This window comes from Monodelphis domestica, chromosome 3, assembly GCF_027887165.1.
Source record: "Monodelphis domestica isolate mMonDom1 chromosome 3, mMonDom1.pri, whole genome shotgun sequence".
NCBI lineage: Eukaryota > Metazoa > Chordata > Mammalia > Didelphimorphia > Didelphidae > Monodelphis > Monodelphis domestica.
Window position 1 is genome coordinate 80,943,005 of NC_077229.1, and position 27,241 is coordinate 80,970,245.

At 36.2% G+C, this 27,241-nt stretch overlaps 1 protein-coding gene across 10 annotated transcripts in view; it reads right to left on the reverse strand.

Moving 5' to 3' along the window:
* MYO9B (myosin IXB) overlaps window positions 1–27,241 on the reverse strand; it is a 158,042-nt gene that overhangs the window by 102,866 nt on the left and 27,935 nt on the right. For all 10 annotated transcript variants that reach the window (XM_007489758.3, XM_001369797.5, XM_007489754.3 and 7 more), the window contains exon 2: window positions 25,332–26,225. In XM_007489758.3, the coding sequence (XP_007489820.1) occupies window positions 25,332–26,168 (837 nt within the window). In that variant the 5' untranslated portion in view covers window positions 26,169–26,225. The remainder of the gene's footprint in view (window positions 1–25,331; window positions 26,226–27,241) is intronic.

Sequence of the window (27,241 nt, forward strand, 5' to 3'; positions counted from 1 at the left end):
CTGCTAAACAGCAAGGGACCTAGCACCAACCCCTGGGGCATTGCTCTAGAGACCTTCTTCCAAGCTTGGAATCATTAATTATTCTTTTCGAACCCAACCACCCAATCACTTCTGAATCCATCCAATTGTACTGTTATCAAGCTGGTGCCTTTCCCATCCACAATAAGAGCAAGAAATATTCTTAACTACTAGCCTATCAAAGCCTGTCTCAAGGTTAATCTCCTATGCCATGTGCCTGATGGGGTCCTACTGACTATTTTTGATGATCTGTTACTTTTCTAGATGTATACTAATTGTCCCTTCAATTATATTTTTCAGTTTACCGGGCAACAAAGTGAAGATTACTTTGGTGGAGTTTTCAGCCTTTATTCTCTTCTTTTTGAAATTGGGATATTTGCTCCCCTCCAACATTGTGGGCCCTCTTCAGTTTCCCAGGATCTTTTAAAGCTCTTTGACAATGGCTTGGTCACATATGACAATTAAGTATGATAGCATCTAATTCATGAAAGCCTGTTAATAAATTCATCAAGAGCAGCTAGATCTCTCTAAATGTATCTTCAATTTTGTTCTCTCTTTTTCAATCCAAACATTATTTTCTTTGGCAGAGAAAATATAAGCAAAATAGGTGTTATCCTCTCTTCCCTCATTGGTCATCCATCATCCTATCCACCCTGAATGGTTGTCCTATTCCTTTACTGATCCCTTCTCCCTAAAGGTGGCTAAGAAAAACAAAAATTAGTCATAGCATTGTTTTTGCTTTTCTCACTAACTATAACTTACTCTAAGCTTTAGGCATTCCATGCTATTTATAGGACTGTACCATAATTTTATATTCCATCTTGTAGCTTTGCTTTTATCATCTATGCATGCTTTAAAAATATCTGCCCCTACTAATAATAACAGCAACTCCATTTTTTTTGAAACTCCATTTCACTTAAATCTAATTTTCCAACACATCAAGACATCACACTATGATGTCATTGGTCTTAAAAAATGAAGAACAGCAACAACAAGATTTGCAAAGCACTTATATTATCTCACAATGACCCTGGGAGGCAGGTGCTATTATGATCTCATTTTTTACAGATAAGGAAATTGAAGAAGAGTTTAAGTGACTTGCCCAGGATCATAGAGCTAGTATCTGAGGCTACATTTGAACTCAAGTCTCCCTGAGTGTAGGCCTGATGCTCTATCCATTGCACCACCTAGCTTGCCCCCTCTATCTCTTTTGCTAAGCTGTTAGTTCCCTTTCCAATTCTTTCTTCCATGGAACTCATTTCTTTTAGAAAAACTTCCTACAGCATTCTCATTTCATTTATTAAAAAGTTTAAAAATCTTGCTCCATCATTCCTAGGAATTCTAGTTGAATATTTTGCCCAAGCTGTGTTTTTCTTTGAGGCTTTCTTTGCTTGTGCATGTTTGGAGTCAATTATCTTCTAGATTTATCCTGAGTGCCCCTGATACTGTAATGATTCTCTATGGGGCAGAGGAAATTCTCTTTTGATTGTTCATTCTTCTGGTCTGCTTCCTGACTTTGCTTTGTACTTGGCTTCTGAGCCAAATTGCAGCTCGTCTTCTGGACGTGCTCTTTTCTTGGTACATTGCCTCCATCACAATGCTCTCTCTACTAAAGGTCTGGGATCTTCTCTTGTCCTGGTCCATAGCTCTCCCTGGGTGCTATAATGCAAGACTGTACCTTGTAGTTATAGATAAGAGGGAAACAGAAGAGAGAAAGACAGCAACCTGACATGCTCCCCAGTATCTGAAGACCTCTCTCTTTGTCTCTTTATGCTGAGTTGGGCTGGACAAACGACTCCTTGTGACTTTTTCTGGATTTCTCCAGCAGAATTTAGTTCTATTTTATAGATCTGTTTGGAGGAGTTTTGTGCAGGTGAGTTCAGCCATACTGCTTCCTACCACGCTGCCATCTTGGCACTGCCTCCTCTTATACCTTTTGAAGGATGATGAAATTATCATTAAAGCGCATCAAGAACTTTTTAGCCACTGTACTTTTGGCAGAGATGATACTCATATAACTGAAAGTCCTCTATCAGTTACTATCATGTCTCTATGCCAGGCTTATTTTCTGTTTCCCAAACTCATCTATTTCCTCTTTCTATTCAATTATTCTATAGTATAATCAAATATTATTGCTTCTATTTATTTCTTTATTCTCCCTCTCCTCACAACTCTATCTAAATGTCTTCTCACCTCTGGACCCTCAATTTCCTTACCTGAATAAACTAATCAATCAACAAGCATTTAATTCAAATGTACTATATGTTGGTCAATATGTGTAGGGTATTCCAATGGATCTAGACCCTCATTGATGTGCACACTCCCTCAAATGAAGAAGATTGCAACCCATTCATGATGTCTGTCCATAGTGTATGTCTCTTGTCAATGTTCTTTCAGAATTTCATTACAGGTAGCTCACCCAATGTCCTAGGGGGGTCTCTTTTTCCTTACTAAAATTTTCATTTAAAAATTTTTCCTCATGATTTCATGATTCATGTTTTCTCCCTCCCCTCTTCTTGGAGTTGACAAGCAGTTCCACTGGGTTATTCATATATTATCATCCGAATCCATTTCCATATTATTCATTTTTGTAAAAGAGTAATCCTTTAAAAACCAAAACCCCACATAACATACCCATATAAACAAGCGATAAATCATAAGTTTTCTTCTGGATTTCTACTCCCACAGTTCTTTCTCTAGATATGGCTAGCATTCTTTCTTATAAGTCCCAAAGAATTGTCCTGGATCACTGCATTGTTATTAGGAGTACAATCAATTACTTTTGGTCATCCCACAATGTTACAGTTTCTGTGTATAATGATCTCCTGCTTCTGCTTATTTCACTCCCATCAGATCATGTAGGTCTTTCCAGTTCTTATAGAAATTCATCAACTTATCATTCCTCATAGCACAATAATATTCCATCACTATCATATACCATAATTTGTTCAGCCATTCCCCAATCGAGGGACATCCCCTCATTTTCCAATTTTTTGCTACTATGAAAAATGCAGTTATGAATATTTTTGTACAAACAGATCCTTGCCCAGATTTTTTTTTTAAATCTCTTTGGGATATAAACCCAGTGGTGGTATTGCTGGATCAAAGGGCATGTATACTTTTAAGGCCCTTTTGGCATGAATCCAAATTGCCTTCCAGAATGGTCAGATCAATTCACAACTCCACCAGCAATGTTCTGCTGATACTGCAAGGATCTCAATGGAATATGTAGGCTGACCACCACTTATCTGTCAGTTCTGTCATGTGTCAAGCTCATCCTCATTCCTCTCACATATTTCTTTGAGACATCCTTTACATGGTTTCTTGTCTATAATTCCTTGTTAATATGTTGCAAACTACTCAAGTTCATCACATGCTTCTGTCCTTTGAGTAATCCCTAATTTTAATACTTTGGAGATTCTAATATGTCATGATTCATAGTTATAAATTACAGGAAGAAGAGCTATAAAAGTTGTGTTTGATTCAGGGTATAATCTGGGGTCACTAAAGGAACTTTGCAATTTTCAAAACCAAGTTCACTCTCTTCCTATAATTCTGGTCCCAAATGATCATTCATTTGTAGTATCTGACCATTTAACTAAATATTACAGTCTGGACCATAAACACTTTTAATCCATTTGATTTTCTCTGTGTGGATAGTTTGGTAAAATTCTTGAGTGATTATGGAGCTAGTTAAAGAGGTTCTGTAATGTCTGGAACTTGATGCAATCACCACAATGTCAAGCACAAATAGGAGCATCTGGTGGACTTTGTCTTTTATGGAAATACCTATAAACATCTTGAGAGATATCTATATCTATATATATCTCTAGATATATAGAGTGATGAGAGAGTTACTGAATAAGATTTTCTAATTCCTTCTTAGCTGCCAACAAATATGCTCAAGCAAACTAATCTTTAAAAAATGAAATAAAACATTGATTTGTTTTTACCATTTTATATGTCTCCCTTTCACAGAAAAATTCCTAGGGGAAAAATGTCCACATGTGTTGCCTCTGTTTTCTCAATTGCCACATATTCCTCTTGCAATGTGTCCCAGCTTCCTTGCTAAACAAACTGCTAAACTCTAAGGTGGTCAATGATTTTCAAACTTTCTGTTTAAAAAACTATTTGCCTTTTACTTCTCTATCACATTTGTTTCCAAATATGTGCCTCCTTACAATGGTCTCTCCCCCACCCCCCTGCCAAAGCTATCTATCCCTTATAACAAGGGGGGAGGCAGTTCAGAAAAAAAACCCAATATTATATTATATTTGATAATATATTCAATATTCCACACTCATAACTCCCTATCTTTGAAAAGAGTGGTAGCATATTTTTTCAACTCTTTTCCATGGTCAAACCTTGTCATTGTAATTAAAGTGTTCAGTTTTATCTATTGTTCTTTCTTATTGCCACCATGTATATTGTTTTCCTGGATTTGCTCATTTCATTGGTCATTAGTACAGGTTAAGCCTTCCCATACTTCTCTGAATTACTATTATTTGTCATTTTTTATGGTATAGTAATATTCTATTAATTCATGTACTGAAAGTTGATTAGATATTCTCAAACTAGTGGGTATCCACTTTGCCACCAGTTCCTTCCTAGAGAAAAATTGTTGCTATGTATAGTTCAACAAACATAGAACATTTCTGACTTTGACCTCCTTGGATATGACTAGTCGTAGGTTCTCTGGGTGAAAGATATAAGGACATTTTTTATGCTTAAGGACAAAAACAACAACCCCCCCTCCCCCTTACCTTCCATCTTGGAATCAATACTATATATTGGCTCCAAGGCAGAAGAGTGGTAAGGACTAGGGATAGGGGGTTAAGGAACTTGCTCAGGATCACACAGCTAGGAAGTATCTGAGGTCACATTTGAACCCAGGACTTTCTGTCTCTAGACCTGACTCTCAATCCACTGAGCCAAGTAGCTGCCCCAATATGTACTTTTTTTTTTAAACATTATTTTATTTGGTCATTTCCAAACATTATTCATTGGAAACAAAAATCATTTTCTTTTCCTCCCCGCCCCCCATAGCCGGTGCATGATTCCACTGGGTATCACATGTGTTCTTGACTCGAACCCATTTCTGTGTTGTTGGTATTTGCTCTAGAGTGTTCATTTAGAGTCTCTCCTCAGTCATATCCCCTCAACCCCTGTAGTTCTAAGCAGTTGCTTTTCTTCCGTGTTTTTACCAATATGTACTTTTAAAAAGGTTTAATTTCAAATTGCTTTCTGGGATGATTGGTTAATGGGCTATTTAACAACTGAAGTAGATGTCTTCTTTCTTAGTCCTCATCCAGTTTGACCTTTCTAACATTTGACATTATTGGCAAACATCTCCCCTCATCCTTGTCTACCTATTCCTACTCAGTATCTTTTCATCTGTCATTCTCCATGATCTGCTCCCATGTATCTCTGTACTGGGACTTCCCTCTTTTTCTTTTTCTGCTCTCTTGATAATCTCACTGGCACTCATGGATTTAACTATAATATCTATGTAGATGATTCTCAGGCCTAAATATCCAGTTTTGGTGTCTCTTCTAAGCTCCCATATGTCATTCAACAATGACCTATCAGACATTTCTAACTGGATTACCTATTGATTAGATATTTCAAAGTTGGAATGTCAAAAACAGAACCTATTACACTTCCAAACCCTCCTCGTTTCAGACTTCCTTATTTCTGTTGAAAGCATCACTAACTTTCTAGTCACTCAGGTTACAAATCTTAGTCAACTTTACCCCCTTTCTCATCAGACCCAAATAGTAAGTTAGTAATTCCTATCAATTTTACCTCAGATCCTTCCCTTCCTCTCCACTCATAAGGCCACAACCTCAGTTCTTGCCCTCATCATCCTTTGTTTACACTATTGCAAAAGTTTCCTTGTCTCTAGACCTTTTCCTCTCTAGATCATCCTTCACACAGACATCAGAGAGATATTTCTAAATACAGGCCCCATGTCACTCCTGAGCTCAGACTTCAGAAACTTCAACTCATCTTATACAAAATACAAACTCATCTTCTGGTTACTGAGAATTCTTGGTAATCTGGCTCTTGGCTATCTTTCTAGGATCGTAACACCTTAATCTCCTTCTGGTACTCTGCATTACAACCAAATTAGCCTGCTTATTCTGTATATCTGACATTCCATCTCCTATCTTTACGCCTTTATATGGGTTGTTTCTTCAGTGAATGGAACCCATACTCTTCTCACCATAACCTTCTGGAATTCCTGGTTTTAAATTTAGTTCCTGGGAAGGCCCTTCTTCCCCCCACCCCATTTGTTATAGTACTCTCAGATAGAAGGTACTTTGAATTCACTTGTTAAAGTATTTTGTATTTACTCATCTATGTACTGGTTACTTTGTCTCAATAGAATGTAAACTTGTTAGGGATGGGGAGTGATTTGTTGTCTTCTCATACAAATTTTTGGCATGTAGCAGGAGCTTGGTAAATACTTAGTGACAGAAGGGATCTTGTGTAATTTTTACAAATAAAAAATACCTTGTTGGAGGAAAGCCTTTAAGGCAGCACTATGCTCTACCAAACTAAGTGCTTTAAAAAAAAACACAAACATTTATCACTGTCCCTTTAACTTTGGAAACAAAGTGCCCCTCTCTGATCCTCACAACCTGTCTGTATAATTTTCTCCTTAGAATGTAGGCTTCTTGAGGGCAAGAGCTATCTTAGCTTCCTTCTCTCTTCTCTGAATTTGTAGGCATATAGTAAGTGCTTAATAAATGCCTTTTCATTCACTGATTCAATAATTCACTCATTTATTAGTATGTACCAGATGCTATGCTAAACTGTGGGGACACAAAGAAAATCTGAAAAGAATCCCTGCTTTCAAAGACCACATGGGGCTATAAAATTAACATGTAACTATAATGAGATCTTATATACTCTACATCTTTAAGGCAACTGAATGATGGCATGGAGAGTATGTATGTGTATTAAACTGGACTTTTGATTTCTGGAGTTCTAGATAAGGAATTTGTTCTATTCAAAATAAATTGATAAGAAATGAGAATAAGATGATTTCAAAAAAAGCTGGAAAGATCTGCAGGAACTGATGCAGAGCGAAATAAACAGACCCGGGAGAACATTGTACACAGTAACAGCAATATTATCTAAAGATTATTTGTGAAAACTTGGCTACTCTCATTGAAAGGACTGTTGGAGTTGTCTTTCACAACAGTGTATTTATGGTTCTATTTGGGGGTTTTGGTTATGTATGAGTGTGCTCTTATAACAATGACCAATATGGAAATATGTTTTGCATGACAATAAAATAAAAACATGAAAAAAAGTAAACTTGTTCTTAATAGTCAGCTGTCTGAGTCACTGAAATTGACATCCTTAGGATTTAGCTTTTTCTAACTCTTAAGTCAACAATCTTTCCATTAAACCATACTGTTTCTCTGTGTGCCTGTGTATTTTCATTAAAATTATATCTATAGCTATAGGTTTATCCATTCTCATAAAAATTCATACATATATAGCTTCTGAACATGTAACTCTTTCAAAGCTCAGAACGGATGTCTCACAGACCTTGGAAATTTAACAAGTCTAAAACAGAACTCTTCATTTTTTCTCCTAAAACTTTCCAAAATTCTCTATTACTGTTGAAGGCACTCCCAGGCTCCAGTCACGCAGGTTGGCAACCTAAGTTCTTCATTCCTCATTCTGACTTGCCTTCCTCCTCCCCAATAATGAATTTGTCAAGTCCTGTCATTTCTATCTTTGTAACATTTCACATATATGTCTCCTCTCCCAGTCATTAGTATCCCCTTGGCAAAGGCCCTCATTCCTCACTCCTGGAATATTGCCACAGGCTGGTGATCAGACTCAATGCCTCAAATTTCCCCCACTCTAGTCCATCTTTCACACAGCGACCAAAATGATTTTCGAAACCTCTCTAAACTGGCCCCATTCAGACAGCAGTCTTCTTAACATTTTACTTCCCTTCACATACTCTAAAATCCAGTGATACTGACTTCCCTGCTGTATCTTGCACAAGACCCTTCATCTCTTGACTTTGGGCATTTCCCTGTCCAGAATATTTTTTTTCCCTCACTTCTGCCTCCTGGCTTAAAGTCTCAACTAAAGTCCTACCTTCTGCAAGGAGCTTTTTTTCTTGTTCTCCTTAATGCTAGTGTTTTCTTTCAAAGATTATCTCAGTGTATCTTGTAGATATCTTATTGGTTAATAGTTGTTTTGAATATTGTCTCTCTCACCAGAATGTGAACTTTTTGGGGTCAGAGGATAATTATGTATCCTCGGTGCTTAGCCCAGTAACTAACTTCCTTTCTGAAGTCATATTCCTGGCATGGGGTTCACAATTATAGATCCTTGTATTTAGCCAATCCCAGGCCCAACTATGCTCTTACCCAGATATATTTCTACCATTTAATGCTTCTTAGACTTTTTAAAGCTTCCTACAGGGGCAGCTGGGTGCCTTAGTAGATAGAGAGCTCTTCTGCCTTGGAACTGATACTTAGTATTAATTCTAAGAAAGAAGGTAAGAGTTTTTTTTTTTAAAACATTTCTACTTGGGGAGATGGGGGTTCAGAGCACTCCAGATTAGTGGATTACATTTAGCCTGTTCCAGAATTAAATGTGCTGTCCCTTGGCCATCTTCTAGTCATATGATGGCTCATAATCTACCCTCAGCCCCACCTCCCCAACATACATACTTTCTATCCCTTGCTCTAGGTATAGTAATTAAATCAATACCTTCGTAGGGCTCTACTGACCATCCCTATGACTTTCCAGACCAAAATGCTCCTCCCTGGCCACCACCCTCCTACACATTTTCTTCCTCTGAAAGTAATTTCATTAAGGGTAGAGATTGTCTTACTTCTTGTATTTGTGTGCCCAGTATTTAATACAGTGCGTGATATCTGGTAAACATATAATAAATGCTTTTAAAAATTCATTCATTTACCCATTCTTCCATCCATCCCACCAATCATAGTGGTACCTATTTGGTCATATGTGACTCATTAAGATACTTAGTGCATTTCATTATTCATACTTTGTGAATTTTTGAGGTCACGAGTTTTATTCCTTTCTTGGATTTTGTCTCCTGTAAACATTTGGCTATCTCTGCTACTCATTCTACGTTTTAGTTTTCTCTGTGGTATCTAGTTTATAAAGCAATATTTTCCCCTTCCCTTCCCTTTTTAGTTTAAAGCACTCTTGATTAGATTTGTAAGAATCCAGGCCAGGGCATTCTTAGTAGCTCTTATTGTTAGGAACAGTTAGTACCAGGCCAAGAGTTTGCCACCTACCAGAAACTTAAATTTAATTCTCAAACTATTTAAAATGATGAAAAGATGGCAGAAATTATGAAAATACCACTCATAACCTCTAAGATCTTCTGTTCCCCTCTCCCCAATATTCTATAATCTTGAGTAATGCTTTCTTGAGTCCTGCTATTAGTATCATTTGAGCCAATGTGACTCACAAGAAATAGGTAGAAATTATTTGGTTTAAGGAATCCTGGGAGATTCTTTATCAAGTCTTGGATACAAGTTCCAGGAAGACATAGATCACCTCTATTATTGAATGAACAAAAAATCTGCCTTAATAACTTTCTGCAGGGAATTACCAGCTCTTACCATTTGATTCCTCTTCCTCTGATCCTGACTGGTTTATCTCTTGCCCAATAACAGCCCAGCTACCTTATCATTCCAGGCAGAATAAACGGCTCCTTCTTCTTATAAGTCCTTATAGTATTTCCTTGACTTGTCAATAGAATTTCTTCTCAGTTTTACTAATGCAAAGGTTGCTTTTATGAAAACAAAGACTTTTAACAGCTTTGTTATACTTCTAGATAAAGTAGTACCTTTTACTATAAAGATGACAGTAATAAATCAAAATAGTTTTAAAGAATTTTGGTCTTGATTTACTTTTCCTCACAATTCTTTTAAGATCAGTGAAACAACTACTAGAAAAATATTTTTATGAAGGGAAGAGAAAAAAAGGAAAGAAGATGACCAGAAGCACAATAAATATAGAATAATAGTCTGGATCTTAATGCTTGAAAGTCTGGTTTGGATTCCATCACATACCCTGGATAATAAGCCAGTGACTGCAGTGGAGTCCCTTAACTCTCTAAACTTCAGTTTACTTATGTGTAAAGTGAGCAAAATATTTGTACTCCCCACTTCATGAGGCTATGAGAAAAGTCATTTAAAAATATGAGCCAGTCATGTTAGAAAGCATTTTTCATAATTTTGGAGCATCAAATCATTTAAATATATTTTCAGACTTGAAACAAAATTCTCTAGGGTATACAGCTGTGTGAAAGGGGGTTGGGGAAACAGCATTAGCTGAGTAAAAGTTGCTAACAAGCATTCATAATTTAAGGCAACTCTGAGAACTTAACTAAAATTGGAATGCCAATTCTATTTTCTGGCATGGAATTTATTTTTTTTCCAGGCTTGTTTGGAAAGTCTACTAAAGTAACTTTCTACTTGAAATAGACTGTTGCTAACGCCCACTAAGTATATGATGTGATTGGTAACATGGTGAATGGAAACCAGAGATGAGGTATCATTAAACCTATGCCAAGAGCTTCAACTCAGACCACAAGCATGGCTGGTGTATAAGAAAGAAAAGGAAGAACTGGCAACCAACGGTGTCCCTCCTTTTCCCTTTCTCCCTTTGAGCTCATTGCTAGGATTACGGATAAAAGCAAGAAAAAGTTATGACAATTTACTGAAGAGTAAGTGCTTAACACAGATAACTATTTATAGTCAACTGTCAAGTACTGCAAAATACAGTTCATCACAATAAAATTTATTAGTGTAGTCAGGTTTTTACTTAAGACAGCATTTTTTGAAATGTTAATAGTAATTCATTTATTCAACTATATCAACTATTTATTAAGTCATCTGGTATGTTCAAAGCCCTTGAAGAAATCTTTATGATTGTCTCATCTAGAAACTCAACAATACTTGCAGTATGACCAGAGCAGTGGACAATGGGAATATTATTGCCTTCATTCTAGACATTTATGCAGCACAAAATTGGCTGTCTTGACATCTATTGGCTCATAAGCTAATTAAAACTAATAAAGCAGGGCTTCAACATTCTATAAATGTATCTCTGACTTTTGGAAACCAAGTTTAAACCTTTATAACTGTTGCTATTAAACCATCTTGTGAGTTTAGATTTCAGATGGTTGAGGTCTGATTTGGGGAGCTGGCTTTGGTTTAGCAGTTGAGTCATCCAAAAGTAAATTTCAAAGAGAACCTCTAAACTAACATTGTGTAAATAGTTAACCAAGAATGAAATCTGCTAAGAAAAAAAGCAGCCTTTGCAATTTTCTCATCCATATTACAACATCAACAAAATAAATGGCTTATATGTTGCAAAAGTTTTAAATATATGAATAATTCTAATGTCATTACTGTCCTTTCCCTTTGAGGCTACCTCTACTCTGAAAAATGGACATGAAAAGTGGATTTTGTATAATGTAAATACCTAGAATATTCCAAAAAAAGGCCAGCAGTTAATCACCTAATTTTCTAATACAAAACTTCATGAGAAGTTTGGAAGTTTGGTGTAATGGAAATAACCCTGGATTGGGAGCTAGGAGACTTGCATTCTAGCATGTAGGACTGTGGGGAAGCTCACTTCTGGACACCAGTCTATTCACTGGAAAAATAAGGAGAGGATGGACTAGACTATTTCAGAGGTCTCTTCTATCTGTAAAAGTCTATCATTCTAAGTCTGTGTGTAGCTTTTAATCAACTACAAAACTACACAGATATTTTTAATCCTTAAAAAATACTATAATTTCACCCTTCTCTTCAAAGTTATTTCCCCAAAATATGATTATTTTTCATTGACTAAAAAAAGTCCCAAATCATTTTTCACAAATTACAAGACTATGTTTTTGTGGAATAAGCCAGAAACAGCAGATGACTTTCATCCTAGCCACCTAACTGGGAATTTTCTGACCAAAAACACTTCCTTATTTGAGCGACTAAGTTCATCCTAAAATTTCAACTCTAACTTATCTGCTAGCTGAAAGAAAGAAGGGGAAAATTGTTTCATACAATTTTCCATACCAAGCACTGTCAACATTGATCATGAGGGCTACTTAATATTCTATTTTAGGAAAGTATAGTTCTTTGAAGGGAAAAAATATTTTAGATGACTAGGTTAAGATTGAATTCTTCTTAAGACATTCTCAACTTCACCATTTCTGGCTGTTAGAACTACTATTCTTGGTATCTTCAACCCTCTCTTCTCTTCACAACACTTATTATAATATTGTATAGAACTAATTGTATACTATGACTGTCTTTTTTGGGTTTATATTTTCAATTAGACTGTAATATTCTCATTATAAGTTCATCAGGGACCACTTCCTTCACCTTGTTTGTACCTCTTCATAGTAAAGTATACACAGTTCACATACATTTATTAATGTCTGTGTTCCAGGTACTTTGCTAATAAGCATTGAGGATCCAAAGGTAAAAACACCATGCCCTTTAGCAGTATACATTCTAATGGAGAAGACAACATGTAAATAATTATGTATATAAGGTGTGTGTATGTATGTACAGGTATACACATAGAGAAGATGAAAAGGTAATCTGAGAGCAACTGTGAGGTGAGGGGGAAGGGAGAAGTAGATCAAGAAAAGCTTCCTGAAGAAAAGGTGGATTTGAACTGAGTGCTGAAGGAAGCCAGAGAAACTAAGACAGAGAAGTGAGGAAGGAAAACATTCCAATATGGGAGACTGCCAATACAAACTGAGAGACTGGAGAGGACATGTCTTGTCCAAGGAATAGCAAGGAGGCTAGTGTCACTGGTTCACACAATATGTGGAGGAAGAGTAAATCATAAAAAGGCTACAAAGGAGAGGCAGCTAGATAGCAGTGGACAGAATACCAGGTATGGAGTTAGGAGGGTCTGGATTTAAATTTGGCCTCAAAATACTTTCTAGCTTTATGACTCTGGGCAAGTTACTCCAATTGCCACTATTTTCTTTTAAAGTTGATATTAAGACAGAAGGTAAGAGTTTAAGGGGGAGAGGAGCAGTTAGAAAGGTAGGAAGGAACCAGAAGGGCTTTAAGTGCCAAAATTACTTTATGTTTGGTTCTAGAGGTAACAGGCATCCAGAAGACTTTATTAAATTGAGTTTACCTAGTTAGATCTGTGCTTTAGGAAGTTTACTTTGGCAGTTGAGTAGAGGGGATGGATTATAGTGGAGAGGGAAAAGAGAGAGGGAGAACAATCAGAAAGTTATTACAATAATGTCAGTGAGAGGTGATGAATATGTCAATGAGAAGGTTTGAATATGGTTGCCTGCTGTATGAGTGGAGAAAAGGATACATATAGGAAAGTAAATGGGAAGGTAGAAAAGACAAGATTTGGCCACTGGTTGGGGCAAGAGTGAGTAATTAAAAATTACAACAGGGTTGTGAGCCTATGTGACTAGAAAGATGATTTACCATCAATAGTAATAGGAAGGTGAAAAGAGGAGAGGATTTTGGAGGACATGTTAAGTTTGAAGTGTTTATGGGATAGTTAGTCGGAGAGATAGTTGGTAATAAAAAACTCAGAAGGAAGCCTAGGATTGGATACATTTATTGGTGAATCATCTGTAGAAAAATGATAATCAAGTCCTTGGGAGTTGAATAAGATCACCAAGCAAGGAAGTATAGAGTAAAAAGAGAAAGAGGCCCCACAACAGAACCTCAGGAGGATATCCATGGTTAGCAGGAATGACAAGGATGAAGAACCAGCAAAGATTCTTCAGTTGGACAGATAGGAAGAGATGAAAACTTAGGCATGTATCCTTGAGGAGTAGGTGATCAATAGTAGAGAAGTCAAGAAGGATAAAGACTGAGAAAAGGCCATTAGATATGGCAACTAAAATATCAATGGTAACTGGAGAGGGTAGTTTCAGTTAAGGGATGAGGTCAGAAACTAGACTACAAAGAGCTTAAAAGTAAATGAGAGAAACTATTTAATGTAGACAACATTCTCAAAGAATTTAGTCAAGAAAAGGAGTAAAAGAGCAATATAGTTAGCAGGAACTGTGGATTTAAGTGAGATAACTTTAAAGGGGAAATACGGATATCTTTGTAGAAAGCACCAAAGGAACCAATTAATAGAGAGACTGAAGATTAGGAGAGAGTGGGGATGTTAGTGGTGACAAAATGTAGAAGATGGATGGGTTCCTTGAAAAGAAAAAGGGCAACCTGCTTGTCTGAAATGAAAGTGTGGTAAGAGATAGTGAGAAAAAGCATTTAAGTGATATGATGTGAGGTGAGGTGGGAGATGAAGTTATTAAGAGAACGACCTCAATTTCTTTGAATAACTTTTAATAAACAAGCGGAATTAACATAATATACTAATATCAAGAAGGGGAAGTGTCTGAGGCTAGATTTGAACCCAGGGCCTTGACTCCAAGCCTAGTGCTCTATCCACTGTGCTACTTAGCTGCTCCCACTATGCCTCTTTAATGCAACCTAAAAGTGCTTTTTTTTTGGGGGGGGGGAGGGGAATGCTGCCATTTATTGTTGGTGAGCCATATCCAGTTCACAAAAAAATCACAGATCTCATTCTGACAAATCACTAAATAGCTATACTATATTATATATAACATACTTATAAAACTGATTTTTAAAAATTTAAGGATCAGACTGTGTATTTATTCCTATAACATTTCATTTTGTTACATCAGCCCAATGTTTGAGAGATATTTTTGAAGCTGTCACCTTCCATTTCTGTATCATCTGTAAATTTTAGAAGCATCTCATCTATAGACCTTTTATCTCAGTCATTGATAAAACTGGAGATAAGACTATAGCCAGGCATGTAGTATTCTCAAAACAACCTCCTTTTAAAGACCTCCTTTTAAGCTGTTATTAAGCCATTAACTTTTTAGGTATGACCATTCAAACATTTCTCATTCTGGCAAGATCTGTTCCTAATGAAGTTAAGCTGGCTCTGGGCTGGTAAGAATAAGAGCCAAGAGAAAGGTTTTCCTCACTGCTTCTTCCATCTTCGAAGGATGAAATCATTCTAAAGTAAGTCAAGAAATGATAAACTTAGCTCCTCTGGATAGAGAAAGTTCTATCATGTCTGTGGAGCTATAATTCCCAATTATTGTATCTTGCCTCCCTATCAGGCTTGCAATCTGTTTCCAATAGACCTGAGTTCCTCCTTCAGTCCAGGTGCTATATGGAATAATATAGTAACAATATTGCTTCTGTTTACTGCCTTTATTGGTTTTCACCAAAATGTCCATCATGCCACATGAAATGGATTTCTTCACATTCATGTATATTCTTATTGTGACTCTTGACTCTCCCCTTTTATCTAGGGTTTTTGCTCTTGAATAAAAAAACTCAACCATATTAGAACATGGGTCCCATTAAATCTCAGGGTTTAAGGCCAGAATCCTTGTACTGGAGATACTTGAGGCCACTGATTTTACCCATAACTACTTTCTTGGATTTTGTATTCTGTGAACTTTTACTAAGCTACTAAACTAAGGCTATTCTCTACTTATCTACTTATACTGCAGCACCTCTACATGGTACCTAATTTGGTAAACATAAGTAGGCCTTTTTCTCTCACTTTTTTCATTTTAAAGTCTTTTTGATTTTATTTGCAAGACTCTAAATATATTCTTACTAGCCCTGTTCCTTAACTTAATGTCATTTTTATATTTTGAACTACAGCCCAGAAATCTAAATCCCACTTTCAGACTCCAAATTCTTAGCTGGTCATGCTCCTAAAATCTTTAGTTTCTTGTCTTGGACTTCATAATCATATATACATGCCGGACTGAGTCCTTCCAACTTTTAGAGAATGATATCAATTTCCAGACAAATATTTGAGAGATAAGAATAATGAGCTCTAGGTCAGGGATGCAATGCATGTAAATAAGAGCTAGAAAGCAATATATTTGTCAGAAAACCTTTTAAAATCGAGAGATAAAAAGAGGAAGAAAAAAACCCTATTACTAAGCTAGTTACTATAATAAATAGCATGTATGAAATGGAAGACTAACATTTATAGAGGTTCACTGCATTTCATAAAATACAACCAAGAGGATGTTAGCATGAATATTTTATAGCCTCAGACAGTCTTTATACAAATACACAAGTATATAGGTGATAAAATCATGTCTAAGGCACCAGTTAATATTTGTTATATAAATGGCTTCCTAATCTAAATTAATATCCCTGACTTTCCTCTTGAGTTCTAGACTCACATTTCTACTTGGATATTTCACTATCACTTCAGACTCAACATGTCCAAAACCAAGTTCCTCATTTTTTACTCCCATATCTGCTCCTCTTTTTCTATCTGTGATACCATGATCTCCTATGATGATGATCCATGATACACATGGTCTCCTATGTTTTTAACTTCAGGGTAATTTTTCCTTTCATCCTTTTATATCTAATTAGTTACAAGGTCCTATCAATTTTATCCCCAAAACATTTTTTTGAACCTGTTTAATCTTCTATTCTCATGGCTATCACTCTATTTCTGAATCCCTTCCTGAATAAATTCTTACATACAAATTTGTTCATGGGACTCACCTATTAAATTTTTTTCAGTAGTTTCCTATTATTGCTTACCTAGCAAGGCTCAAATCGCTCTGTCTGTGCCATTTTATTTTCTCAGTCTTGCTTTCTATTCATTCTACATTGTAGTTTCCGTTGTACAAATTGTCCCAAAAACCTAAATGCTTTCTTTCTGTCTGTTGAATTCCCACCCATTTTTACCATTCTTAAAAGCCCAATTCACTCAAAAGCTGCTCCAATCTTTAGGTACATTTCTTCCTCACATATTACTTCATTTCACAACTCTTCAATGTATTTATGTAATTTTATATTCTATAACTATCTTTGTTTATGTCTTATCACCCTAACCTCATTGAGAATAGATGAGTGTCTTAAAATAAGCTTTTTATCTCTTTCAGCACCTAGTAGTGTGCCTCACACAGGAAGCACTTAAAATGTGTTTTTTTGTATAATAAGAATTCTATTGCAAGGAAGCAAATGCAATCTTAAAGCTATCAGTGAGACTTATTGGAATTTTATGTTATGATGAATAAAACAATGGATGAGAATATTTTATTGAAAAGGAACAGAGTTTTTAAAATGTTAGAATATCACTTACTATCAAGAAGATATACCTATCTGTGAAAATCTAAGCAGAGGGAAATAATGTAGAGACTATTTGAATGAAATAAAAGGGGAAAGAAAAGGAAATAATTCTAAAGTGGAAATAAATTACAGAATGACTAGTCAGAAGAAAGAAAGAAATGATAAGTTCTGAAGTAGATGATGAAACTGACAGATAGAAATATGGTAGTGGTGGGAGAATTCAACTCTCTGCAGATAGAAATTGGGTAGTGGTGGGAGAATTCAATTCTCTGCTGACTGTTTCTTCCTGCCTTAATATTAATTTCATTCTTTAGAAGATGACAGAGGAAGCAATGAGGGAAACTTGTTTCTGATCTAGATTCTGACCCATAAAGAGTAAGTAGAAAAGATAGGAATCTTAGAAGGAAGTGATCATACCATCATGAGAGTTTATGAAAGGTAAGGAAGGGAATAATAGGCACACACATACAGATGATGTATACTTTAGATGTAGAGATTTCAAGAAATTCAAGATTTCAGAGAAAGGATAGATATGATTCTGTGGCTCAAGATTCTATAAGAGAAGTCAATTCAATAGATATGGAAGAATCCTTGTGAATTAAATTAAGGAAAGGAAAATAAATTATTCCAATGGGGGGGGGGAAGAGAGAGAGAGAGAGAGAGAGAGAGAGAGAGAGAGAGAGAGAGAGAGAGAAAATGGTCTAAAACCACCCATGCTGGAGCACAGCGATTGGACAGAATAATTTAGATTTTAGATTAGAAGGTAATTGAGGACAAATACCCCCCCCCCAAAAAAAAGCACAACTCTCCAAGAATGTTAGGAAGATTAAAGTCTAGAGTTTGCTGAAACTAACTAACCAGGGGACTTTTTAATACTATGTTGAGGTCAAAAGATAAGTAAAAGTTGGCTCTTGCTTTGGATGGATGGGATGCTACAAAGAACTACACAATTTCAAAGTTGGAAAGGATTTCTGGGTCCATGTAGTCCATCCCATACACTAATGTAGTCCTCACTATAACATACCAGAGAAATGTCATCTGGTTTCTGTCTGAAGACCTTAAGGGAGGCCAATCCACCACTTCTTGAAGCAGATCATTCCACTTTTGGCTAGCTTGAATGGTTAGGATGTTTTTCCTTAAAGCATGCCTAAATGTGAATTCTTACAACTTCTACCCACTGCTCTAAATTTGGTCTTGAGTCAAACAGAACAAGTCTAATCCTTTCTTTATATGAAAATCCTTTAAATATTATCCCACCCACCCACCCAACAGTCTTTTTTCCTCCAGGCTAAAACATGCCCAGTTTCTTCAATCAATTCTATTATGTCATGAACTCAAAGTCCCTCCCCCACCTGATAGCCTTCTTTTAGTTTATTGAACTCTAGTTTATTGAAATCCATGGAATATTGAACACAATATTCTGGATAACGTCTTATAAAGGCAGAACACAATAGGACTATCCTCTTCATATTTCTGGAACTTATGCCCATATTAATGCAGTCAGACTGCATTAGTTTCTTTTGATTGGCAGTCACATGCTGACTCATAATGAGTCTGCAGCTCACTAAAAATCCCAGGACTTTTTCAGAACAAGTGTTTTCTAACCATGCCTCCTCTATATCCCAAACCTTTAAAACTGATTTTTAGTAAGCAAGTGTAAAAAGTTTACATTTATCCCTATTGGATTTCATTGCATTATATTTAGCTCAAGGTTCTAACAAGTTGAGATCCTTTTAGATTTTGACTATTTAATGCCCTGTGTTTATTAACCCTACCAGATTGAGGGTATCTGCAAATCTGATGAACAAACCATATTTACCTCTACCCAAGTTATTGATAAAAATGTTAAACAGTACAGGCCCAACCTCTTATTCTCTATTAGTCACAGAATTAGAAAGAAAATGAGCAGTCTGAGAACTGAATCTTGGGCAATACACAGGAATGGACTAAGAAGAGAAAGAGGTGCCACTGGAAAAAACGATAAGAATCCGAAATACAGGAGAACCAAAAGAAAATGGTATCATGGAAACCCAAAAGAAAGAGTTAATCAGTTAGACAATAAACAATTATTAAGTGCATATTACATGCCAGATACTGAACCATGTGCTGGGGATATAAAAAGAGACAAAAGATAGTCCCTTCTCTAAGATCTCACTGCTTAACAAAAACTATTGGGAAAACTGGAAAGTAGTCTGACAGAACTAGGTAAGTACCAACATCTCACACTGTATGCCAAGATAAGCTCCAAATGGGTACATGATTTAGACATAAAAGGTGATATCATAAGCAAATTAGTTGAGCATGGAAGAAATGACCTGTCAGATTTATGGATAGGGGACAAGGAGTTCATGATCAAATGAAGCAAAATAGATAATTTTGAATACATAAAATCAAAACGGTTTTTCATAAAAAAATTCAGCTGAAATTTTTAAAAAGAATAAAACTGGGGGGAAATTTTGCAAGTTTCTCAGATAAAAGTCTCATTTTTGAAACATGTAGGGAACCAAGCAAATTTATAAGAGCCATTCCCCAACTGATAAATGGTCAAAGCTATCCATCAATAGTCATATGAAAAAATGCTATATTATTGGAGAATTGAAAATTAAAACTTACACCTATCAGATTGGATAAAATAGTAGAAAAGAAAAATGTCAAATACTGTAGGTGATGTGGGAAAATGGGTTTTTCAATGAACCACTGGTGGAACTGGGAACTGATTGACCTTTCTGAAAAGCAATTTGGAACTATGCACAAAAAGCTATCAAACGGTACATACATATCTTTTGACCCAGCTATACCATACTATGTTTTACTAGGTTGTATACCCCAAAGAGATCAAAGAGGAAAAGAATTTGTATGTACAAAAATTATAATAGTTCCTTTTGTGGTGGCAAAAAATTGGAAACTGAGTCCATCAAATGGAAATGGATGAACAAAATTTGGCATGTGAAGGTGATGAAATACTACTTTGCTGTAAGAATGATGATGGGGATGACTTCAGAAAAACCTGGATTTACATGAAGTGAGCAGAACCAAGAAAATAATTTGCATAGTTATGTCAACATGGTAAAAACAATCAACTGTGAGAGATTTAGTAGGTATGGTAAACGAAAATGGCCTGCCACAATTCCAAAGGACTCATGACAAAATATGCTAACCATCTCCAGATACAGATCTGAATGACTGAGAGCACAGACTGAACTGTATTTTTTCTCATTTTTCTTTCTCTTTCTTGCTTTATTTTTTGGAACATAACTAATCAGCAATTTGTTTTGCCTTACTTCATATTATAATGAATTTTCTATTTTTTGCCTTCTTAATGGGTAGAAGAAAGGGGAGAGAAAGGGGGAGAATTTGGAACTAAACATGAAATGAAATAGAATAAAGATATAGTTCTTATGCTTCAAGGAGCTCATAATCTAATGGAAAAAGTAAAAGAAGCAAAAAAATATATGCAAACAAGTTAGAAACAGGATAAATGGGGAAAAGAATTAAAAGGAGTGCACTAGAATTAAGGGAGTTAGGGAAAGGTTTTCTATAGAAGATAAGATTTTACTTGTGACCGAGGAAGTCAGGGAACCCAGCAGACAGAGATGAGGAGGGAAAGAGTTTAAGGAACAGCAAAGCAGTCAGTCTCACTGTCCTGAGGAGTATTTGGATAGTATAGATGGTGGGGAGTAAGGTTGTAAGAAGACTGAAAAGGCTGGAAGTGGGGGAGAGCCTAAATTATGAAGGATTCCAAAAGCCAAATAGAAGATTTTGTATTTGGTCCTGGAGATTATAGGGAGATCCTGGTGTTTAGTGAGTAGGGGAAGTGACACAGATGGACTTGTTTTTTAGGAAAATTACTCTGAGGTCTAAATGGAGGACAGAGGGGAATGAGGAGAGATTTGGAGGGGAGTGAGTTTATGAAGGCCTGTACCAGGGTGGTGGAACTGTTAGGTGAGAAGGGAGCTGTATTGGAGGGATTGTGACAATTAAAGTAGTGGTTGGTATAAACTGTTACAGATAAAAGAGTGGTTGCCTTAAATTGTGACCGTGTAAATATGGTTTCAAATCAAAAATATAGTGGTCGCCAGGGAAAAATTCCCAAATATGAAATATACCCAAGTCAGCTGGGTTTTTATGGAGATTTTAATTAATACAAATAAGGAATTAAGGAAAGGGAGAGAGAGTAAGAGGAAATAATGGGAAAAGGGGCCTAGGTCATTGGCCCAGGCCTGAGCTTTAAGAGAGACCAGTCAGTCTTTTATCAACTCACCACAAGATTTTACCCAAGCAAGATTCTAGTGTTCAGAGAGACCCTCCAGTTCAGCTTCGGCAAGCTGAACTAAGTTCAGCCACCAAGCCCTTCAAGGCAGCTCTGGCAAGCTGCCTCTCTCCAATTCAGCTTTGGCAAGCTGAATTTTCAGCCAGCCACCTCCGACCCCTTCTCTCAGAGAGAGCTCTCCTTTTAAAGAGAATTTTCTCCTATGTCACCTCCCCTAAGTTCTCACATCTACCAATCACAGTAGACGTTTTCCAAAGGACAGACCATTCTTAATTCACACCTGAGTAGACTAAACTTTTGAGTAAGTTCACACCTCTTTACCCCTTGCAAGTTTGCAAGTTGCCTGACCTTCATAGGTACTTAGCACCTTTTTGTATTAGATCTAAAAATAGACTTAGCTTAAGTGCTTGGCCTCCCTATAAGTATGGGTTAAGTACTTTTTCATTGTTCAATAAAGAGTTTACAACTTAATCTTCCCCTAAAGTATGCTTAAGTATGGGTGAAGTAGAGTTCTCACATTCCTGATCAAGTACCTTCATTGTTTAAAATGGGGAATGGTCTTAACCAAATCTTATGAAGTAGGGTCTGAGAATTTTTTAGATTCACAGGATGTTGCAAAAGTAAAAATTATGGGCATTGGCAACAGACTGGATATGAGGGGGAAATATAATGAAAAGTCAAGGACAACACATAAGTTGGAGCCTGAGAAACTAGTACTACTCTGGTGGAAAGATGAGTTCAGACAAACCCATCAACTTTTAGTATCTCCCTTTCCTTATCAACTCTCCTCTGATTTGCCTATTTCTACTTGTAAGGCCACAATAAACTTCAAACCCATTATGCTTTTGTATTAGTAACCTCAGGTACTTAGAACAGCTGGGTGCATTCTTCTTGTTGGTCACCTCCAACAGTATGTCTGATCAACAACTCAAACTCAACATGGCTAAAACAGAATTTAAGATCTTCTTCCCTAAACCTGGCCTGCACTTTTTATAAAACTTTAGTTTCCATTGATGTCATTATAATCCTTCTAGTAATCTTTGACTATTCCCCCCCATTCAATCTTGACATGTAATCAACTGCCAAGTCCTGTAAATTCTACCATTTTCCACTTCCATCTCCCCATTTCTATTTATTCCCTTTGCTACTAACTTATTTCAGTTTACCATCACCTCTTCTATTCTAACAGCTTTCTAATTGATCTCCCTAACACACATTCCCTTTACATTTCTGTCGAAATTTTCTTTCTTCAAAGTGCCACCTTCTTTATAAGGGGTAACTTCTTTCTTGATTTTTCTCCACTTGAAGTAAGATCTCTCCTTATATGTTATTTTTAAAAATACATTTATTATCTTTTTTTACACTGCCTAAATTTCTCCCAGTATCCATTTCCTATCCCCTCAGAGAGCCATCTCATATAAAAGAATATCAAAAAAGTGAGAGAAAAATCAGCCTCCTTGCTCCCCTCCCACTCACAATCATACACTAGGAAAAAGTCTAAAGATAGCACCTAGTCCTGGACATTAAGTATAAAAGGAGCTTAATAAATGTTTGCTAATTGAACATAACTCACATTTTTAAACTTTAAAGAAGGAGGAAAAAGGAGAGCAGGGGTTCCTAACCTGAGATCCATGAATTTGGTTTTTAATAAATATTTTGGGGGGCAGCTGGGTAGCTCAGTGGATTGAGAGCCAGGCCTAGAGATAGGAGGTCCTAGGTTAAAATCTGGCCTCAGACACTTCCCAGCTGTGTAACCCTGGTCAAGTCACTTAACCCCATTGCCTAACCCTTACCACTCTTTTGCCTTGGAACCAATACACAGTATTGATTCCAAGATGGAAGGTAAGGGTTTTAAAAATATATATATGTGTATATATATACAAATATATATATGTATATATATATTTTTTTGGACCACTGCATTTCAGTGAAATTGGTGTTTTTTGTGAGTCTACATGTGCTATTTTATTCATTTAACATAATATTCTGAGAAGGGGTTCAGAGGCTTCATTATACTATCTGCCACACTGGCTTATAATACAAAAAAAACAAACCAAAAAAACTCTCCCAAAACAAGGTTACTCCCTCCTATCATAGAGATTGTAGACATAGTCTACATAGTCTTCATAACCTAGCCACTAGGGTTGATAGTAACATCCCATAGTAAAAAAACTAACTTTTATTAAATTGTGTTTGTGAAGGGTAACATTTCCAAAAATACACAGAGCAGATATAATTATAAATTGATTCTACTGTCTAAACATGCAACAGAAAATAAGTTAAAATATTAATTAAAGCACTATTTGAACAAATTGTTTTAATTTATACTACATAGTCTAAAGAACAAATTGCTGAAATATAAATTGTATTAGTTTCATTTTTTCCTTATGGCCCCAAATGGAGTCAATCATTTGATTCTGCTGCATCCCTTCCTAGTGCCCAGAGACAGTAAACAGTTAACTTGCTCAAACCTGGCAGGATCAGCTGATTGAACTAAGCTTTCCACAGTGACCCCTTCCTGTTTTTTGGTGAAAATTGCACAGTTAAACTGCAAGAAGCTCTGTAAGATCCAGCATCAAGCAAACCTCAAAACAAGTCAACTTCTCCTTTCAAGGGGCAGAAAAGAAGTTGAAAACAAAACAAAACAAAACATCTTTCCTATTTTATGTATCTTTTCAGTCTTCAAGAGAATCCTTTAAACAAATCATCAAATGATCCAAAATTTATGACTATTTTGTTGCTAAATTAAAAACCAAACATTTTTGAGGTGTACTATTGAAAGGCAATAAATACTCATAGTTTGAGGAGTATACATCAGGTTTTTAAAATAATGAAACTTTTTAAACAAGCTGAGCAGAACTAATATACGAACATTAACACAGTCCTACACAGTAGTCATCTTGGGAAGCTGTCCACTTATTTCAACAATGATGTCCTAAATCAAAACACGTTTGGAATTGACTTAAGCCTGTTTACAAAGTAAGAAAGAAAATCTGTGTCATCATTCTACCTAATATAAGACTAAAAGTGGCATAACCCCAAAAAACCAATTTATTTACCAGCTGATTGCAAAGCTGCTCCCCAAAGGATGAAGTTCATTTTATTTTATTTTTTTACCACTGAAGTCATATTTGCAGGCTTTAAAGCAATCCCAAAAGAGAAAACAAAAAAGGTTTTGAGAAATGGCATAATTATCTATAGTCTTTAAGATGACCATTGGGATGGGGACAATACTCATTTGGACTTCTAAGCATAGGTATGTTAAAAAAAAAGTCACATTACTTAATGTTACATCTTGTACATTTTACACCACAGAGGTAATGTTATAGCCAAGTTTCTAACAACTAGTCAAGTGAGTCAAAACTATGTGGGCTGTGAAAACTTGTGCCTGAAATACTCACTGGCTATCTATATTAACTAATTTCAATAGCTAATGACCCAACATTTGGTCTTCATCTGTCTGCATACCATACCTCTTAAACATGAAGCCAGTTTTAATGAAGAATGACTGATTTGCCTAGGAAATATTATTAACCCATCATAGAGTTCATTTAAATTGTGTATTTCAAATATGAAGTATACAGGAAATCCTCACTGGAAAATGGAATAGATCAACATTTACACTGGTGGTGTAAAAGAAAAAGAAGAAAAAGAAAAACATGATCTAAGGATTAGTCCAGTGTTACACACACACAAAAAGGAGCTTAATACTTGTTTTTGCTATTTCTAGAAAAGTATTAGTATTTTTTTGAACAAGAATTACTAATGCATCATAACTCTCATAACTCTGAAAGCCCAAAAGGTATGAAAGTTTGAATTCCAAAGTATGAGACATACAGAAAACCCACAGGATTAAAAAGAAAAAAAAAATGTACCTCTAATACAGGGCCAGCACCCAGAATCGTCCTCTCTACTCCACTTGCGTACCCTTTCTGACTCAATGCAGTGAGACAGTGAATTAAAAAGTTTGTACTTTGTGTTTTCCCAGACCCACTTTCACCTGAAATAACTATACATTGGTTGATATGTTTCTTGAGCATGGTATAGTAGGCCACATCCGCAATGGCAAAGATATGGGGCTCCAACTTTCCAAGCTGCTGATTCTCATACATCTTGACATATTTAGGGTTGTAAATAGGCAGGAACTTAAAGGGGTTAATTGCAACAAGGATACTCCCTGCATATGTATATATTTTCTGTTGTAAAAAACGATGCTTCAGATTCTTCAAAAGATTTGTCTCTGTTAAATTAGGAAGATTACAAAGATCATCAAAGTCTTCCTGTTGCCAAGGAAGAAAGCCCCTTTCAACCAAACTTCGAGCTTCCTTTACTTTAGAGATCAGCTGCATGTGAACATATTTTATGGTCCCATCTGTGTTTCTCTCTTGCAAAAGAAAATAATACCCATCCTTCTGAGGATGCTCATCTTGAGCCCTCCGAGGCCAGAGTAATACTCGATGTACAGGTGAATCATTTGCATCTAGTACCCATTCTTCACCTCCTGTTTCTTTTACTTCCACAAGAACATAACACTTGGTAACATCTAAGTTTAAGTTTGTTATCACATCCTTGATGACATCTGAAGTGGTGGTATCTTTAGTGGCTGTTACTCTGCAGAAAGCTGCACTTTCTGTAGTCAGCTGAGGGTATATATGAAGATGGTAGGCTGCCTTCTCCTGGCAAACAGCACTGCCAGCATCTTTTAAACTCATTCTGCCCAATGCCGGACTTCAGCATGCCTCCCTGGCTTGGTGTGCGGTGTTGTGTATCTAAAAAAAATTTCAAAAGTTACAACTTAAAAAGAGCAGGATGTATATATATCACAGCAAGTTTTGATTTTAACCCGTCACTAAAATTAACAACCTGAGTAACTACAAACTCTATTTTGAAAAACAAAGCATTGGGCATAAGACCAAAGACAATAAACCTTTCAAGGAACAGTCTGATTTCTAACAAGCTAAATTCACCATGGCATTCACAATTAATGACAGATCAGATTCACTATGCAGACTTAAATTCGAACATTCAGAAAGAGATAAATCATGCTAGCAAAATGCTTCAAGTCATGAGTCTAGGATGCAAATCCCAGTCCTGCTTCTCTATACTTCAGGCTCTTTACCTGTGAAACAGATGGAATGTTTTCCTTACACAGACAAAACTTGTTTTCATCTTAAAATTTTTCATTTCCCACTTCATCTTTTGGCACTCAACGAGACCTGACTTTTTCCTCATAACATAGCTTCTTATGCCACCTTTTCTAGTACTGGCTGTTTGACTTCTATGTCCCTTGACTCCTACCCTACTAAGTCTGCTATGGTGGAGCATCTGGAATACTCCTTGTCCCCCCTAGCACTTCCAGGTTAACCCTCTATAAATCACTTAGCAAATTCTTCTCCTTTAAAGCTTCATTTATCCTATCAAAGTTCTGGTAGACATTATCTACCACCAGCACACTCTCCTCCTCTCCCACTCCTGAATCAGGGCATCTTTTCCTTTTTCAAAGAATTTAATGTCTCTGTCTGTGTTTCTCCCTTTCCCAATTCTTGTCCTCATACCAGGATACTTCAACATGCTCTCTGAAACATTATATAACTTCCTACTTCCTTAATTTACACACTTCCCAGGGCATATTTCTTTACCTTACTCTAGATATAATCAAACTTGATTTTGTTATCATTTTCAAATACTTCTTTGCTAATGAAATCTGAAATTCTTTCATGTTTAATCATCTTTCCCTCTGCCTTATGCCATCGAGCCATACAATTCCTCTACCTCTTAGTTTTCC